Source organism: Candoia aspera, chromosome 2, assembly GCF_035149785.1.
Source record: "Candoia aspera isolate rCanAsp1 chromosome 2, rCanAsp1.hap2, whole genome shotgun sequence".
Lineage (NCBI taxonomy): Eukaryota > Metazoa > Chordata > Lepidosauria > Squamata > Boidae > Candoia > Candoia aspera.
Genome location: NC_086154.1, coordinates 78,258,870 through 78,277,670, shown reverse-complemented (window position 1 = coordinate 78,277,670; position 18,801 = coordinate 78,258,870). Strand labels below are relative to the sequence as shown.

General features: G+C 37.9%; 2 protein-coding genes across 2 annotated transcripts in view; both read left to right on the top strand.

The window, feature by feature from the left end:
- Positions 1-2,140: 2,140 nt before the first annotated feature.
- Positions 2,141-12,119, top strand: CAMLG (calcium modulating ligand). Its single transcript, XM_063292302.1, has 4 exons — positions 2,141-2,475; positions 6,402-6,853; positions 8,148-8,213; positions 8,539-12,119. Exons 1-4 carry the CDS (start codon positions 2,280-2,282, stop codon positions 8,728-8,730), a joined length of 906 nt encoding a protein of 301 aa, XP_063148372.1. The 5' UTR covers positions 2,141-2,279; the 3' UTR covers positions 8,731-12,119.
- Positions 12,120-13,621: 1,502 nt separating this feature from the next.
- Positions 13,622-18,801, top strand: part of DDX46 (DEAD-box helicase 46) — a 32,655-nt gene continuing 27,475 nt past the window's right edge. Inside the window, exons 1-5 of the mRNA XM_063292300.1 lie at positions 13,622-13,762; positions 15,168-15,200; positions 16,519-16,707; positions 17,009-17,149; positions 18,091-18,184. Of these exons, the coding sequence (XP_063148370.1) occupies positions 13,746-13,762; positions 15,168-15,200; positions 16,519-16,707; positions 17,009-17,149; positions 18,091-18,184 (474 nt within the window). The 5' untranslated portion in view covers positions 13,622-13,745. The remainder of the gene's footprint in view (positions 13,763-15,167; positions 15,201-16,518; positions 16,708-17,008; positions 17,150-18,090; positions 18,185-18,801) is intronic.

The following is an 18,801-nucleotide window of genomic DNA, read 5'->3' as shown; positions in this document are numbered from 1 at the left end:
GGTAAAGGTTTCCCTTGACGTAAAGTCCAGTCGTGTCCGACTCTAGGGGGCGGTGCTCATCTCCGTTTCAAAGCCTTGGAGCCGGCGTTGTCCATAGGACACTTCCGGGTCATGTGGCCAGCATGACTCACGGAACGCCGTTACCTTCCCGCCGAAGCGGTACCAATTAATCTACTCACATTTGCATGTTTTCGAACTGCTTGGTGAGCAGGAGCTGGGACGAGCAACGGGAGCTCACCCCGCCGCGCGGTTTCGAACCGCCGACCTTCCGATCGGCAGCTCAGCGGTTTAACCCGCAGCGCCACCGTGTCCCGCGTCAGTACCCTAGAAAGCAATATATCTGAACTTGAAGATTTAAACTAATTCAAAACGTAGAAGTTTCTCCAAATCCTCTTTATGTTGAACTCAAGCTTCAATTTTGCCCTTCAGTTTCTTGGTGGAACAATTTTTGTTGTTGCTGAAGCCTGGTCCAAAGCAGGAGTTGAGTAGCTTTCTTTGCTACCTGTTAACCCTTGGGCTTCTTTATTGAGCAGCGACTATAGTGATTATTTTATTTTGAAAGCATCCAAGAAGCCCTTTTTGTTAGTCCATGAATCTTTTCCTCACCTCAGCACATTCTGAAACTTGACTTTTTGGACACTGATTCTAAAGTTCTGATTTACATGACTTTCTTTATGAGCTGGACTCTGGTCTTTGTAGCAAGCTGAAATTTTGTCAAAATAATGAAATATACAGTATGTCATGGTGCAACTCTGCCCCTTCCATATTTTAATGCAGTGTCATAAATAAGTAGGAATAAGGAGCAAAGATTATATTGTGACACACCCAGATGCCCATGGTCCTAGCACTGCTTACTTTTCCAATTCCACGTTCTCAACTACAGTTAAGTCTTCCCTGGCCTCACTATCCTTTGTTTGTTCCAAACCATGCCTGTCATGTTCATCGTTTCAATGTTCGGTATACATCGTAACGTTTCGCATGTCACTTTTCTAACCCGTGTTTGCGGGTTGGAACTTTCCAGCCGTGCCAGGCTGTAATCTGCTTACTGCAACTGTGGAATGTATGTTTGGGTTATTGCCTCTGTTCAAGGTTACTTTCTCAGGCCGATGTGGGTAATGGTTGCTAACACCTGGGAGGGGGTGGTTGCTAAGAGGGAGGAGGGGCGGGGCTGGTTTTGAAGCGAGGGGTTTTAATTTGTATTTGGCGCACTTTTGCTCATTCTCAGCTTTCTTTTTTCTTATTTGCATACTATTCTTTCAATAAATCAGTTTTCATAAAGAATCCCCTTGTGAGACTGAGTATGTCAGAATAGGCAATCATTACAATGCCTATATATGCATCTGATTTGTAGCACACAAGATTAATAATAAATCATTTGTTGATCCTTAAACTCAATAAAAATATGAAATCCAATTACACCAAATAAATCTAAAACCATTTCAGTAAACTAATAGAAAACAAGCCAGGCACAAAATCACAGTAAGATAAGCTCAGTATAAAACAGTAAGAGCAAAATAATGATTAATGCCCAAATTAAAATAAATATATGCAAACCAAAAGCTAAGAAAATAAGAGCCTTGCCTTATACTGACAAAATCATAATTAGTGGGCCTGTTAAATTCTGAATCGAGTTATTTTATAATTGGGTCGCCTTTAATATTTATTACCCGGCGAAAGAATATATAGCACCATCTTTAAGAAAACCACCCATACAGTATTTGGAATACACCTTGTGGTTTGGCTTTAGCCTGCAGGCACTATTGTCCCTGCCTTGCAAATGAATTAGAATTAGAATGGAAAATAATAACCTAAATTTTGGTACTTCGTTGCATTATTATTTAGCGGACAAGCCATCCTCTCCCGCCCTCAGCTGGTTGCCAGCTGAAATCAGCAGAGCCCTCACTGAAGGAGCCCGGAACTCATCGTGATGGAAGCGATTATGACTTCCTTAACCGATGAGATCATAGTCAACTCCACCCCTTTACACGCGCTTGCCCCCTGAAGTCTTTTCCGGCATCTTTGCTAGGGTCGGCAGCTTCTATACAATAGCTTTAAGCCTGCCGTCGTCGATCGCGCTGCCGCTCTCGCTCTGAAAGAGGGCAGACCCTCATCCAAGATGGCGTCGCTCGTTTTAGCGTCTGAAGGCGGTGCCTAAAATGGCGCCGGTAGCGCTTGCGCATTAGAGGGCGGCTGTCGGAGAGGGGCCTGGTTATTTCCATTGTGTACCTGAGGGGAGAGAGTCTTGAGGTGGTCGTGGCTCGCTCGGTGAGCGACGGACCATGGAACCGGATCCTGTGGAAGGAGAGGGGTGCGGTAGCAGCCGCAACGAGGGAGCCGGCGAAGTCGCGGGCTCTTCCCCCCCGCTGACCGGACTCACTGCCTCTCAGCGGCGGGCCGAGATTCGCCGGCGAAAGCTCCTGATGAACTCGGAGGAGCGGATCAATCGCATCATGGGCTTCCATCGGCCGAAGGCGGGTGAGGACGGGGCGTGGCCTGGGATCTGGGGCCCCGGGCGAGAAAGGCCGAGCCGTGGCGGGAGGGAGGCGGTGGTGCCCTTTTCGCAAACCCTCCCGCCCAGTACTCAGCTAGCGCAAAATGCAATTGGCATTCACCCGCGAGCCAGCTAAAGCGCGCAGGAATAACATTTGATCAGGCCCCAAGGTTCAAATCTGGCTTTTTTGCAGTAGTCATCTCCTTTCCGCGTAACTGGAAACTGCTGGCTTAAGTAGCGGCAAGACGTTTGGCGCTTCAAGCCCCTCAAATACAGAAGGAGTCGTCATTCTTGGATGATGGGGATGTTGATTTGGATTCTGATTTTTTTTTTAACCAATTATTTGCTTAAAAGGGAGCAGCTCAGTCAGATTGACTTTACAGCCTGTAAATAGTTATAGGTTGTTCGGGAGCTGCATTCCCATTTTGGAAGAGAAAAAGTCATATTTTAATGGCTTTAATAAAATTGCAATATCTGTGAGGTAATCCAATCAAGAAAAGCTTGCATTAGTATACTAATTGCTATATTAAATTTGGCAAAGAAGTTGAGAATTGTAAGAATATGTTTACATTTTTAGTGTTGCAATAGCAATCAGCGCTATGTTGAGGACACTACCCTGGTAGCTGAAAATGCAAATGATTGCAAGCTCTCGTAATAAAAGTCAAGAACCACAGTGGAAAAATGGAACTAAAATTAAATATAAAGAAGACCAAATTAATGGCAACAGGTAGAACAACCAGCCTTAGAACTGCCAATGAAGATTTTGAAGTGGTGGATAGCTTCTGCATTTTAGGGTCAGCCATCAACAGTAAAGGAACCAGCAGTCAAGAAGTATGCTACAGATTAGGGTAGAGCAACCATGAACACCTTGGAAAAGATGTTCAGATGATGTGATGTGTCTACAAAGATCAGAATCGTGTAAGCCATGGTATTCCCTGTGGCATGCTATGGAAGTGAACGTTGGGCTTTGAAGAAGTAGGATAGGGAGAGTATTGACATTTTTGAACTTTGGTGTTGGAGACGACTCCTGATACTAATGCTTATTATTATTATTATTATTTATTAAGCTTGTATGTGGACAACTATAAAAATAAACAAATGGATCATTGAATAAATCAACCAAGAGTTCTCACTCAAATTATCCTACTTTGAACATATTATGTGAAGGTGTAACTCTCTGGGGAAACCTCTAATGCTAGGGAAGATGGAAGGACAGAGGAAAGAGGATGACCAGCAGCAAGTTGGATGGACTCAGTTACAGTGGTGATGGATACACCGTTAGAAGGTCTGAAAGATCAGGTTAGGGACAGATTGTCATGGAGAAAATCTGTCTATGTGGTTGCTAAAGTTTAGAACATTTCTTTCCTGGTTTAAATTGAGTGAATTTCAATCAGTTGGAATTCCAGTCCTTTTTTGTTTGTTTGTTTGTTTGTTTAAGAAAGGTCTGGTGCTCTCTCAAAAAAGCACTGCACACATGCTTATAAAAACATGTGTAATGTTCTTCCAGAAGAGTGCTAAAACCAGGTATACAAGAAGTCCCATTATGTGGGCGGATATATCTCTGGGAGTCAGGTCTCCGGACTCTCTGGAACCCAAGCCAAAATGGCTATGAATGGTAGTCCCCAGCAATCTGAGGAAAGGAGTGTATCTGAAGTAACCTAAAATGACCATTTGGGTTCAGATTGACCTTGTCATCACTTAATATCAACAAGATGTCACAAATACTTTTATTGTTTATGTCAGAAGAAGAAGGAAAATACTAAATCTAAATCTTGGGCAATGAACTATCATCTTAAGCTGCCTCTATGGTGGGCTGGAGATACATTAAAGGTAACCTCATGAGGTTTTCTAAAAATGGTTTGCAGAATATCTTAATTCTGTGGTTAGTAAGATTTGAGAATGAGTGACTAGTCCAACACTCTAGGCAGTATATTAGATTATTACTGTTGCTGATATTTTAAATAATGTTTACGATGCACAAATAGCCAGTGTGAAGCTGTGGTTGACAGATGATTTTTCAACCATAACACATTCTTACTACAGGTGGGATTTACTCCCTCATTTCTTTTGAGCAATCCAAAGATATTCATGACTGTATTTTTGCATACAATATTGCTTTATGTTTATTTATAATGAAAAATGTGTTATAGGATGCATATGGATAATTTATGTTGTTTCCCATTATTATTGGCAATGGAACATCTACTGTAGGGCATATTATTGTTGAGCAAGAAGCAAGAGGGGAGTTGTTAAAAAAATAAACAGAATGTGTGTTTGTATGGATTTGTTTTATATTTCAGTAGTTTTCATCCTTTTCAGATTGGGATGCACTTCTAAAATTTACAGCATAAATATATTTGCTGATGTCTCTGAGAGCTATAGATAAATGGAGGACACCAGATTAGAGAATGCTACATTATAATGTCTAGAAGATTCACTACATGTGGCACAATTCCTAAACATATCTTTTATGCAGAAAATATTGTTGAATACACATACAGTACTAGTTATCAGGGACAGTGGGTGTATATTCAGCTATGTCTTTGCACAAGGTTTAACCTGATATATAGTTTAATTTGTAGCTACCAATCATCTTGTAATTGAAGGCTTAGAAAAAAGAGAAGAAACCCACATTTTTTCTTTTCTTCCCCCACCTTTTTGTTGTTTTCTAAAAAAATAAAGAACTGGAAAGAATTAAGTCATTTTTTTTTTTAGAATAATGAATGGTAAGACAAAAGTGCTGATGTGCTAGTATTTGCTGTCCTTTATTTCCCCAAATATTTTCTGTTACATCATAATAGGAAAATGTTTATCTAGAATATAAGCATAGTACAATTCCTATATACAGAGGACAGGCAGTCATGAAAGAACAAAATGCATTTATGCTGCAAGGAACAATGCCATTTTCACAAAGTAGGAAGATGGATCCAGTGAGTTTATCTGTGGTTAACTTTTTATTTAGAGATTGGTGGATTTGTTTCTGACCAGGCCTCAAAGCACATAATTGTTTTATTATCATGTTGATAATTTCTTCTGTTTTCAGCTTAATTTTTTCCAACTAGTCAGACTGACAAAATTAAGAGATTGTTGGTTTCTTTGACTTCTCAGTTTATTGTTCCATCTGTAATAAAAATAAACATTTGAAAGGAAATTCTGTCAGTAAACATAATTATATAAGTTATACTTTTACCTTTACTAAATTGACCAGTCATGATAAATGTATGAGTGATCCAAGTAATACATAATACTTGTATGTTCTTAAAATAGCTAAGTGAACTAAGATCAGTAAACAGTAGTATAAATAATGTTACATATATTTTAATTTTTTCCTAAACTTTCAATTTTTCTGAACCCCCCCTTTCCCCTTTTGCTTCAGAATTTCTAATCTATATTTTAGGTTCTTTTTTTTTTTACTGCAGATTTATAAAGTACTTTGGAACAGGTTTAATCTGACATTTTTTAAGTGTCACACACTGTAGAAATAAATTAGAAATGCCATTTTTAATATTTCAAATGTTTAAACTGGTTGATCAAGACTAAAATCAAGCATTGTTTAAATGTTTGAAATACTAAAAATCTCATTTCTAATGTTTAATAATTTCTAGTAATATAAACTTGTATTTATATTCATGGTTATAAATCCATCTTGGCTTTAAAAGTACATTACTTTTCTTCCTGAATCTGTGTGTGAATATGGGCAATTTGTAATTTTATTTATATTTAGTAAAGGGCACATGGGAAACAATGAATTTTAAATGTGGTAATGCAGAAGAGCACTCTTGCTAACTGAAAGCTTGTATCATTTGTTGACAAGGTCCTGTACTTTGGCCTAGGCCTCTTAGAACTTTATTATCAATTATTCAGCTTCAAATATGTGGTATGATTCCAGTTTTTGTTCTGTCCTCTTTAGATGATGACATCCATTCAGAAACTAAGCTTCAGCTGGAACAGGATAAACCAATTTCCCTTCCTGCTCCTGTTTCCAAGCGGATTGTGCTTGGCGATACAGTCTGCAGCTTATCAGGAACGGCTGACCACACGAGCACTTTAGCAGAGCACAAAGGAGAGAAAATAGACTTATTTAGCAAAACCCATGAGGTCGGTAGCGATGGCAGCAGTGAGCTCCGGCAGCGCAATAGAGGGGAACTGTTGGATGTTCCACAGAGAGCACCACGCCATGGGTTAGACCAGTATTTATCAAGGTTTGATGAAGCGATGAAGCTCAGAAACCAGCTGATGAATGAGAAGCCAAGCCAAGAAAATGGAAGTGCTGTAGAAGAATTTGATTCCTTTCACATTTTTAGATTGGTGGGGTGTGCGCTTCTTGCCATTGGGGTTAGAGTTTTTGTATGCAAATACTTGGTGAGTTTTTTTTTTTTTTTTATCTTAATGCATTTTCATTTTTTCGCCTTTTTTTGTCTTGGTTGCCTTGCTGATAGGCCTGTAGAGTGGTACATGTATGAGGTATTTATGCTGAACAATTATTTTCTCATGACTAAGTGGATTCAGGTCCAAATCCATAACATCATCTGTTGTTCCTAGCAGTAATTGTTAAGAACTGTATGAAAGACTGTTCTTCAGAGCATCCTTATGATAACTAAGTACAGGTGGTCCTCACGTAATGACCACAGTTGGGACTGGCAACTCCTTTGCTAAGTAATGCAGTCGTTAAGCAAAACATCATATGACTCTGCCAGAATTATGATTTCAGTTCCGCTGTGGTTGTTAAGTGAATCACCTGTGATCATGAAGCGTAACATCAAATGACCATGACTTGCAACTTACTGCCAGCTTCTCCCTTGACTTTGTTTGTCGGAAGCTGGCTGTGAAGCTCACAAATGGCTGCTTTCATATGACCACGGGATGCTGTGACTGCCATAAATGTGTGCCAGTTGTGAAGCGCCTGAATGGTGATCACAGGGATGCTGCAACAGTCGTAGGTTTGAGGACCAGTCAAAAAGTTACTTTTTCAGCACTGTCATAAGTTTGAATGGTTGCTAAATAGGGCAGTTGTTAACTGAGGAGTGCCTATAATGGTTCCTTCAAGCCCAGGTGCTGACCAAGTTTAAAGGATGTCAGAGATGGAAGATGTGTAATTGGACTAGAAGTAATGTTAGGGAATTGTAACTTCTTATTGCACTTCACTTTTGGCATCAGTTAAGCATTAGAAGGGTATGGAAATCTATGTTGAAAGCAGTGGCTGTGTGCCCTCTTTTTGTTAACCATTTGAATAGTCCTAAAGCACAGCTGACAATCATCCATTCAAAGAAACCTTACTAATACATTTTAATGATACGAGCTTGGTGCTTGAAGAGCTTTGTGTTGGAAATAAGTGATAGGTATGGGTTTAATTATTATTAATATATTAATACTAAACTCATCATAGATGTACTATATGTTAACTGATCTCCACCCATCTCTGTAGCAGTGTCTAGATACATTTAACACCTATGAGTTATTGGATTTAAACCCAATGTGCTTGGCTAGTGGCATTTTTAAAAAGTGCTTCTTTTTCTTTTTACATTTTTCAGTTAAATCACTGAAATGTTCTACAAGAAATAGACCCTTTCCTTGACAATATGTATTTGGTGTGCTTTCTCATGTTTGTTTGCCAAAGTATATAATCTTTTTTATTTTATATTTGTTTTCTCTACAGTCAATATTTGCTCCATTCCTTACTTTGCAACTTGCGTATATGGGACTGTCAAAGTATTTCCCAAAGGTAAGAGTTTTATTAGAAGAAACAGATCCTCAACATTTCTAACTTGAAGTGTCCCAAGAGTGGAGGACTCACTTTAGTGGTGACTAATGTGCTGTACATAGACCTGGGAGATTCTTGTTCCCAGTCAACCTCAGAGTTCTCAGGGTGATCCTAGGCCAGCCATTTTCTTTTAGATATTTGGAACAAGCTATGGAAGAAGAATAGGTTTTATAACATTTTAAATGAAATAAGGTGCTTTAAGATGAAAATTCTGAAAAAATTAAACTCTTTCTTTCTTTCTTTCTTTCTTTCTTTCTTTCTTTCTTTCTTTCTTTCTTTCGCACAGAGTGAAAAGAAGACAAAAACTACAGTATTAACTGCTGCTCTTTTACTGTCTGGAATCCCTGCAGAAGTAATTAGTCGTTCCATGGACACTTACAGCAAAATGGGGGATGTCTTTACAGACCTCTGTGTTTATTTCTTTACTTTGATTTTCTGTCATGAACTGCTTGTGTTTTTTGGCTCAGAAGTGCCATAATAGCTGTGGAATTCACTATGCTTACATCAGCAGGATTATTTTAGTCTTGATTTCATTCACACCCCTCTGTATATATACAAACAGGGTTCAATCTTTTATCAGTTCTTTCTTATTTCAATGTAGTTTAATCACAATTCTGAAGGAAAAGCCACATTCCCAACTATGAGGATGAATTATTATAGGTTAAGTATTGTATGTTGATCTCAAACATGGAAGACAGAGTAACAATATTTCAAGAGCAGGACTTTTCTGCTAGTAAGGAAGACATTATTTTCCCCTTTATTGCAGATGCTACCTTGTCATGTATTTATATTATTTTTCTTTGGGTATGAACACCCAAGACAACTGAGGTATTGTGTGGCTGACCGAATTAGTTATATTTCATGGCTTTGTTCCAGAATTCCTATCTGCAACACGTAACATTGATGCCCCTATTGAGGAGAAGGTGGGAAAGCAATTTTGGTCAATTCCTCCATTTCATGTGCCCTTCAAAACACTGGAATAAGTACTTTTTGCAGCAACATATAAAATGGCATAGACAATTGAAGGGAAAAGTCAGTAGGTAGTGCTGCTTTCCTTCCTTCCTTCCATCCATCCATCCATCAGAAGCCTATGCTTGAATCTTATCTCTTCCACAAATGGAAAGAGATATACTGTGGATCCATCCGGAAGAATTTCTTAGGATCATCCCTCTGTGTTATATATGCCACTTTAATATCCCAGTTCATACCTTTGAGCAAGTGGCATATGCTGATAAAAATGCTGACAAACTTAGAGACATCTGGTTTTTGGAATATAATTAGACTGGGTCTAATTGTTTTTCTGTCTTCTTCATTAGAGGTGGTAATGTTCTGTTGATAATGTAGAAAGATGGATTTAAAAAAACAGCAGTGCAATCTAACTTGACATTTATTTATGTTCCCATTTGAATTGGAATCTAGCTATTTTTGTTTACATGAACTAATGGAATATGCTGCATTAAATGGACACTGCAGATTGAAAAACTGATCTTTGGGTTATTAGCCCTTTGAACTTTTATGTGTCACCAGATTTATTCATCTCTTTGGCTTTTCAGTGGATCTTAGATTTTGTTCTTGTAGTATAAGCTAAGTTAAGCCTCGAAATCTTATTCCATATATTTTCTTTTCAATAACATGTGCATGTGATGTTCAGCATCTTTACCTAAACACCAAGGTACACTGCAGCTCAAGAGGGTGCAAATTAATGTTTTACCCCAATATTAGCCAAGTGTTTAATTTGCATAATGATTTAGAAGACAGGTAGCAAAGGATATGATCTGTTAATATTGGAATGCTGATTTTAAAATATGTGATATAAATTGATTCTTATAAATCCAGCTGAAAACAATTACTTGAAGCATCTTCCACTGAACTTAGCAAATCCTGATGTTCATTTTTGAAATGTTTTGTCTCTTGGCCTTCTCCACAGTCAAGTGTTAACTTAGCTTTAAAATTGATAGCCCTTTGTAGTTTCGTATTTATGCAAGTAATTTCTCATATGTTTTTCATCTCACATTTATTTAGCCAATCACAGTTGCTATAATCATAAAATATGGTAGATTTTATTAATCTTAATTTGCATTACATTTTATAACTCAGGGGCTGAGGGAGATGTGTCACGTGTATTTGCAGTCCTTTCTTATGTTACAATTCTTCCCTAGCTTCATCAACTCTAATTCAGTGTTATGTACATGTAGCCCATTCTCAGTACCTGTAAGTGGTTCTATCTTGTAAAGATTTGGAAATTAATCTAAGATGGAAATTACACTACTGTGGAATCGTTTCATTATTCTGAAAGATGAAAGATTTTTTTCTTGGCTTTTAATTTTTAGAAGTATCTACTATCCAAGTAGCCAGACTAAACTGGAAATTTCTTTTGCTTCTAACTTAACTGTTGTTGTTACAGACAATGTAATTTTACAGTCTAAATTAAGATATGATTGGGCTTTTTTTAACTCTTGAAAGAAAGTTAAATTGGCTGTTTTTTTATAACAGACACATAAGTTTCCTTTTATTATAATTTCAGTTATTTCATTTACTGAACCAAGCTTTACTGCTGCTCCCTGAAAAAAGTGTTTTGGAGAGTAAGTCATGGCTGAGATGCATAGAAAGAAAAGAGCATATTTTGGCATTTTGGCATCACAGGTCCCCTGGGAAATGCAAAGTTCCATTCAGTTAAAAAACAACTTTGTCTCTTAACAGCAGGAACTATGATGGCAATACCATTATGGAAAAAGTCTATATTAGGTTCTTTCTCTGCACACTTAATATTTCCGAATTCCTATAATTCCTATTTTTTTATGATGGACCTTCAAATATTGATAAAGTAACATAAATCTAAGACCTAGTTTGATATATTTTTACTTCAAAAGTCACATGTAGAGAACAATCAGCCCCAACTCTTGACATTTTGAGAGTCTCTCAGGCATTTTTGCCCAATGACTGCTATGGTGAATGTAGCCAATCGCAAAATCTCATTTCTGACAGTGCTGGTGAGGCCAAAAAGAAATTATCTTGTCCAAAACCCCAGGTACAGGATAGACTGTGTTTTTGGATAGTGAGTCCAGAAGACAAAAAAATTCTAGCACTCATTCCATAGAAGGTAAAACTGATAAAGTTCAGAGAAAATTAATGGCCTACACATTTACAACCATGGAGATCTGAGTCTCATATTTTCCCCAAATGCTTGCTTCATAAAAAGAAAAATTCTGATGTTCTAAAACCACCACAACAAAACCCTTAGCTATTCATCCATCTACACTTAAGGAAAAAAAAAAAGGGATGGGGTCATAAACAAAATTCAAGTAAAAAAAATCCAAACAAAGCAGCTAACACATAGCTACTGCATTGAAAAGTGTGCACAATATTCTCTTAAGTGTGACCCCTTTCTAGGGATACTGCTAGTATCACTATATCTGCAGATTTCCAGCATTCTCCTCATTTTTAATATATTTTCTTATTTAAATGCAAATAGAAAATAATTGCGCAGAGAGCCTGGTGGTTTAGAAGTAAGTTCCTGCAAGCACCATGAAGGAGCAGCTCTCCCTTGCCTTCTAAAGTGTGTATATGGTGAAATAACAAATAATCAAGCTGTTCTGTGTGTTTCCTTTTCCATGAATTGGAGTTTCTCTGTAAAATCTCACATCTGTTTTTCTATGTAATCATTTGTACATTGATTCTGTTAAATGCATTGAAGCTATAGATGTTACCATTATTTATGCTTTGGCACTATTTGAATATAATGTACATTAAAATGTCTGCATAGGTCGGATGTTTTGTTAACTTTCCTTATTTATGAGTTAGTAATTTAGTACAGAATGTTCTGGTTCTAAGAGGATTAAGGAAATAAACCAAACCTTTTTAGCTGAACTTATCAGTGCCTGCCTGATAAAACACTTCCTGGATCTATCTATAAGACCAAAAAAAAATGTTTTGGATGTCTTACTATTTTTGATTTGTTTCTTTGGTAGAAAGCTTGGTTATATAAGAAAAGCTTTATCCTGTAGAACTCCATATCATGCATAAGGATTAATTCCTCAGATCTGCTATCTACTCTGATTTGATGATCCATTAACGTGAATACCATGAAGATTCTTGAGGATCTGCCTCAGATGCTTGTCTTGTGTCATGAGGATGCCAGAAATTGCCAGCACTGACTATAATGGAAGGGTGCATGGAAAAAGATAATCTCTGATTTCAGGTTAAAAAAATCAGATGAAAATAATGTTTTTTTAAAAATCAGTTCCTTTGATTTTGCACCATATTAATAATAAAATTTACCAGAACCATGATTTTTTTCTCTTTCTGCCTATTGAGAAAGATGATATGCAGCTTGATGGTCTTTCTGGCAAGTTGCATGTATAATATCCAGGAGGATTTGTGTGCTGAGTCCAGGTTTTTTATAATATATTGCTAAAAATCCTTAGATCTATGATTCTGATGACTGGTTCTGTGCAGAAAATTACAATTTGTTTATTAACAGTGATTTCAGCTGGGTTAGATCGAAAATCATGTGCATCCATGCATCAGATCCATGTTTTGACACCACTGTGGGGCCAAAAAGAATGGATCTGTGATTACAATGGTTCATTGCAGGAAAAGAAATAGATTCTGTTTCATGTGGACATATGTAAAAGTCATAACAAATCAAGACAATCCAACTTCAAATCCATGTTTTTGCACCACATATAAGCCTAAACTCTCCTTGCAATGGTTCACTGCTTCCAAAGTAATGTGTTCTGTGAGCTGATCAACAAATTAGGATCCCATCAAAAAGTGCTTGAAATCAAGAGGATCTTTTTGCACCATGGTAGGACCCCAAATCGCCCAACCTTTTATTTCAATAATGCTTTATGTGCAAAAACGTGTGATTTGTGATTTGACGGTGGATTTTGGTAGAACCGTTTATTTATTTTACATTGTTTCTGGCCTACATTTTTGTGCTATTTTGGAGCCAAAGCCTAGTGTTGTTCGGATGTACGCCGTGCTGAGAGTCGTCATCGGTGACAGTGATTCCAGGCAAATCCCTTGAAATTACGAAATCAAGATTCTCGTTTGATGTCAAGGATCGGACGTCTATGCGTTTCCGTTGTAAATGTGTGACCAGTTGGCAGCTGAATATAAATAAATATTAAAGCACATGTATGTTCAGTTTTCTCGTGAAAAACATAGACGGCTACAATGCGTGACACCACGCATTTTATTGTACATAAAAACACTCTTAGGACAAAATTAACACCCCTGAAACCCCGGCAGGATACGTGGCCGCGGTGACTGCACAGCGCCACAAAGCACCTGCTGATCGCTCCGCCGGGCAGAAGAGGCTGCTGTGGGCCGGCTCGAGGAAATGAGCTGGGCCTCTCCTTCCCCTTTCGGCGTCGGTGATTCATTTCCGCTTCGCTTGCTTCACGGAAAATGGCTGCGGGCGCTGCTTCGCTTTGAGGAGTCGACCCGGAACAGAAGGCCGTTTCTCTTCGCGGCTTCAGGAGCGCTGCCATGGGTCGGGAATCGAGGTAAGGGCGCGCGGGGGGGCGGAATCCAAGAGCAGGCTTGGCGGTAGCGCTGCTGCGGGCCTGCCCGGTTGGCCATTCCGCGGCGCCAGGGCCGAATGGGGGGACCGTGGGGCGCGTGGGAGGGAGCCAGGGACCATGTAGGAGAAGGCCGAAGGCGGAGGAGCCACCGGGGACCCCGTTGACGTTGGGGTGGCCACCGGACTTAGAGTTTAAACTCTTGAGCTTAAAAATAGGAATAAACATTCACAAGGCGATTTGCAACGCTAGATAATTGGGTCAGTATTTCGTTCAGCCTTTCTGGGTAGCCTGCTGGCCTTCTCTTCATTGGGACGCGTTCTGTCTCGATGTTGAAGTCCAATTTATTCCTAGGCCGATGGTCTAAATACGACTTTTATTCAGACAAGGCAGTTGCCGAATGTTTCCTCGGGTACCGCATATTGATGTCCTCTAAGGCCTACGACATGGGTACAATTGTAATTCGGGTTTAAAATCTATCACAGATTTTCTTTTCTTTGGTTGTTTCCTAACTTAGGGTGGCTTTCCACTCTTAATTCTTGTGGGTTATGCACATTTATGAAAGTATTTATTTGTCTAGAATAGGTGAGTGAGGATGGTTTGTAGAATGATTTATGAATGATGATATTAGCAGAACAACACATAAGAAGTACAACCAAGTTCAGGAAAATGTTGCCAGACTGGACTCCTGGTGAAATATAGGACATGATTATCAAAAATTCCATTACTCTTTCTGGATTGCAACATACTTGATTCACCAAGATTCCTCAAGCCCCTGTGCTAACATTACTCTGGCATTATTGTGATGTACTGTATATACACATGAATTTAATATGTACAGTATAGCATATACTTTAATTCTATTTCTCCTTAGAACAGGTTTCTTTATTTTCCTGTACAGTGAAGTATAATAAGGCTTTAAAATGTTGCATATGCATTTTATTGGTTGGGGGCATTCATAGCTGATTGCCAGAATAATTGCATAAGTAAATTTCAGAATAATTGGACCAAATATCTGAGAACACAGCTGTCCTCTCCACCATTCATAAAGTTGTCCTGCTAATAGTGAGATCCTTCTTGAGCAGTTATTACAGTGTGGTTATTTTGTAAATGTTGGACCCTGTTCTCAAGGGAAATGGCCATTACTGTAGTGAAAAGTAGATTGCATGGCACAATCTTGAAAAACATCCATGATTTACATGATACGAGGTTTGGTCAATCACATACTAGACTTGTAGTAAGTTTGCACAGAATATCTTATAGGGGAAACTTAGTATTATACAAAATAAGCAAAGGCCAATTGTGTCAGACAGGTTTTGAAAGGTTTCATGCTGAAATCATCCAAAACGGGTTTAGCACCTTGCTTACCTAATTTCTCTCATTTCCTTAGATCAACAAAGCAACAGTTGTCCAAACAAAAACAGTGAGTTAATCTATTTAAAATAATAGTTTTTGATCTCACAATTTCTAAGCACAAATGTACTATGTGAATGATTAATGATTGTATTAATCAAATAGTTCCCACCTTTTTCAGTATATCTGTATGATACTCAGTTCACATGTTCATTGGGCTTTTCATGATGCTTTTTTTGTTCAGTGTATGATGGTTTCCTATTTTAGATGAAGTGCAATTATAGCATAAGAAGTTTCAACATTAGGAACTGTTAGTTTTCCATGGCAGTAGCAAGCAACTGTTGTCAATTTCTCAGCACTCTGAGCTTTGCAAAAGGTTTTAAGAAGATAATTAAATAGGAAAGAGGATTTTTTTTTTTTTGCTTTTTTTACTTGTTTAATCCTGTGCTTACATTTTGGGTGCATTGTGCTTAGCAAACTTGGCTGTACTTTAGAATCTGACTGTACTTTATTTGGGAACTGATGGCACATATCTTGTGTATTCATATCTGTTAGAGGTAAAATACATGCTTGACCAACACCTCAATAACTTTTTGGCTGAAAATATATTTTTCCTCTCCTCCATTTTGGAGCACATCACTGTCACTTGAGTGGTGAGCAAAATTTATTGGAGGTTGTATTGGGCCTGATGAAATTGCCACCAATAGAGTTGTGTTATCTGTTGTCCTATTGATAACCTAGAGCATATTGTATACTTCCTCAGAAATGAACAGTACTTCTACAAAGAGAAAGGAGTGGAGGATATATACATACTGACTGACAGGATATATATTTATTTGTTTGTTTTGTTTTGTCTTTTCCTCATGAAAAATTCATGAGCTGCTTTCTTGCTATTATTGTTGTGCCTCTTTACCTCTTTCACTTAAATAGAAAACATTTTGAATCCAGAAATTAATAGACTGAAATGTATAAAATAATATTATCCTCCATTTAACAAATTATATTTTATTTTATTATACTCCTGCTGCAAGAGCTTAGGGCTCAATACATAGTACTTCCCACTTAGTATCCTAACAGTTACAATCAAATAGACTGCTAGAAAACAGCTATCCCAGAGAATCTCAGGAGTTTGTAAGGGTCCCAGTCTTGGTCCCAGTCACGGAATAACCTTCTTACAAGTACACCACGCTGATTCTTACTGACTTTAGGGTTAAAGATTCAGTAGTGAAAATACTGAAAATAACTTACAACATATTTGCAGAACTAAGTATGTTTTAGAAGCATTTTGAAACATTTTAATTGCAGTATTGGGAATTTATTTATCCCATTCTTTAGACTTTAATTTCTGTGTTCTTTGTCTTCGCCCTTCTGTTATTATACAACTGTAGGCATTATCGGAAGCGCTCCTCATCACGAGGGCGCTCTGGTAGCCGTTCTCGCAGTCGTTCTCCATCTGACAAAAGAGCAAAACGTGGAGATGACAGACGTTCTAGGAGTAGGGACAGAGACCGTAGGCGTGAGAGATCACGGAGCAGGGACAAGAGGAGGTCTCGATCACGTGACAGGAAACGGGTGAGGTAAGTCACAGGCTTTCATAGATTCTTGCAAGGGAAATTTCTCAGTAAGTACTGAATATGTTCTAAAAGGAGGTTGGCAGTATGGGGTAGAAATATTCTTAGTGCTTTTACAACTTGTCAGTGTAAAAATTGGCTTTGATTCTTAATGCATTAGAATTCATTGTTCTTTTATTGGCATTCATTATTCTTTTATATACGGTTTCTGAAACAAGTATTTTCTACTTCCTCTCTGGTGAATGGTGTTGTATAAACTAGGAAAAATACTTTACTTCAAATTGTACCTCAAATCTGCTTTGTACAGGCGCTCAAGAAGTAGAGAGAGGGAAAGGAGCAGAGAGAGAAGACGATCACGCAGCCGAGAAAGAAGACGCTCTAGAAGCCGAAGCAGAGGCAGACGGTCTCGATCTTCCAGTCCCGGCAAGAACAAGAAAGTAGAAAACAGGTAATTGAGTATAGCAATTTCATCTAAGAGTTTAATAATATAGCTGACCGTTATTATGGTCAGATTGCTGTAGCCATGAACTAATCACGTACTTGATGGTAAATGCCGTTGAACTCACTGGAACTTGTGTGTGTGCGCGCGTGTGTAGGCTGCAAGTATACATGCAGCTGTTTCTATACAGAATTTGATGCATTTAAATTCTTTAAAATCAGTGGACTTAAGTGTAGCTAACTCTGCGTTAGATAGAATGGTCACCTTTTTTGTTCCCAAGGGCTGAATTTTGTCTCCAAGGACTTTATCTTATCATCTATTCATCACACACACCCAGAGAGAGAAAGACAGATTTTTCTTCCTTCATTTTCATGTTTGATTAACTGCAGTTTAGGATTGCATCCAAACTTTAGGAAGCCTTTATACAAAATAGTTGGAGGCAAAGGTGTGCATGGAATATTTTCCCAGTACCCTACAGATTTGGTACTCTGCAATCTTTTAAGCATGATGAGTATGAAATTGTACAAGGGTGGTAAAGATTGTGTTGTACATAAAGAACTATGGAAGATTTGGGCAAGTTTGTAGGTCATGAATCTGCATATGCTGTCTAAACACTGACAGAAGGAAACTAATTTGTTCTAACTAAGTTAGAATTTAAAATTGGCTTTTTTCCCTAACCTGGTTTATAATAAATGAGTTTGTCTAGGCTTAGACATAATGCTAAGTCTCAATTAATTAGAAATTGAAATAAAAATATCTTACTCGCCTGGATATGCCAGAAGGGCAGAGAGAGGAGTTCAGAAGCTTAAGGCTCATTTACTACATTCAATTTAATGTTGTACCTTAATGAGAGCAATGTGTAATAAAAACAATTGTTTCTATTCATTACTATTATCTGTCAAGAGAAGAGGAAACATTCTGCAATTCACAGTAGTTTATATGTCTTTCAGATCACGCTCTACAGAAAAGATAGAAGGTGTGGAAGTTAAAGATAAGAAAAAAGAAAAAGAAGACAAGGAAGAAGAAAAAGATAAAGATGTAAATGTATGTTCAGAAACAGTTATAAATGTATAAAGAGCAACAAGCCATTTTAAATAAACCATAATTTTGAAGGTTATGTAGGTTTTAATGAGAAGCAGCACAAAAAACATTTAAATAAATACAAAATAAATCTGTTTTAAAGGTTTCTATGGGATGGAGCCAGACAATAGCTCAATATATGATTTCATAATTAATATATATTTTTTAAATCCTAATAACTGTCAAGTTAACTACGACCTCTTAACCTATTTGGCTTTTGTTACTTATTTCTGTTTTATTTGTCAACAAAACCATGTAGCCTTTCAGAGAGACAGTACTTTTCTCCCCAACTGAGTAAAGCACTCCCAGCATGCTACCCATACTAGTCCATTTAACAGAAGAGTTGTGTGTATGTGTTTCCTTCTTCCCATGTGTTGCTTTCCACTGGTCTAGAATGTAGTTTGACCACATTTTAGTTGGAAGGAAAGTTCACTTTCTGAATAAATTGTTGTACTGGATAGAACTGATAATCTGGTTTTGCTGAATTTATGCTTCCAGGATCTAGATCAGTTTCACTTCTCTTTAAAAATGGAAGCCATGTTAGAAATTGGTAACTCACCTTTTGGGTGATTTTTTTTTTC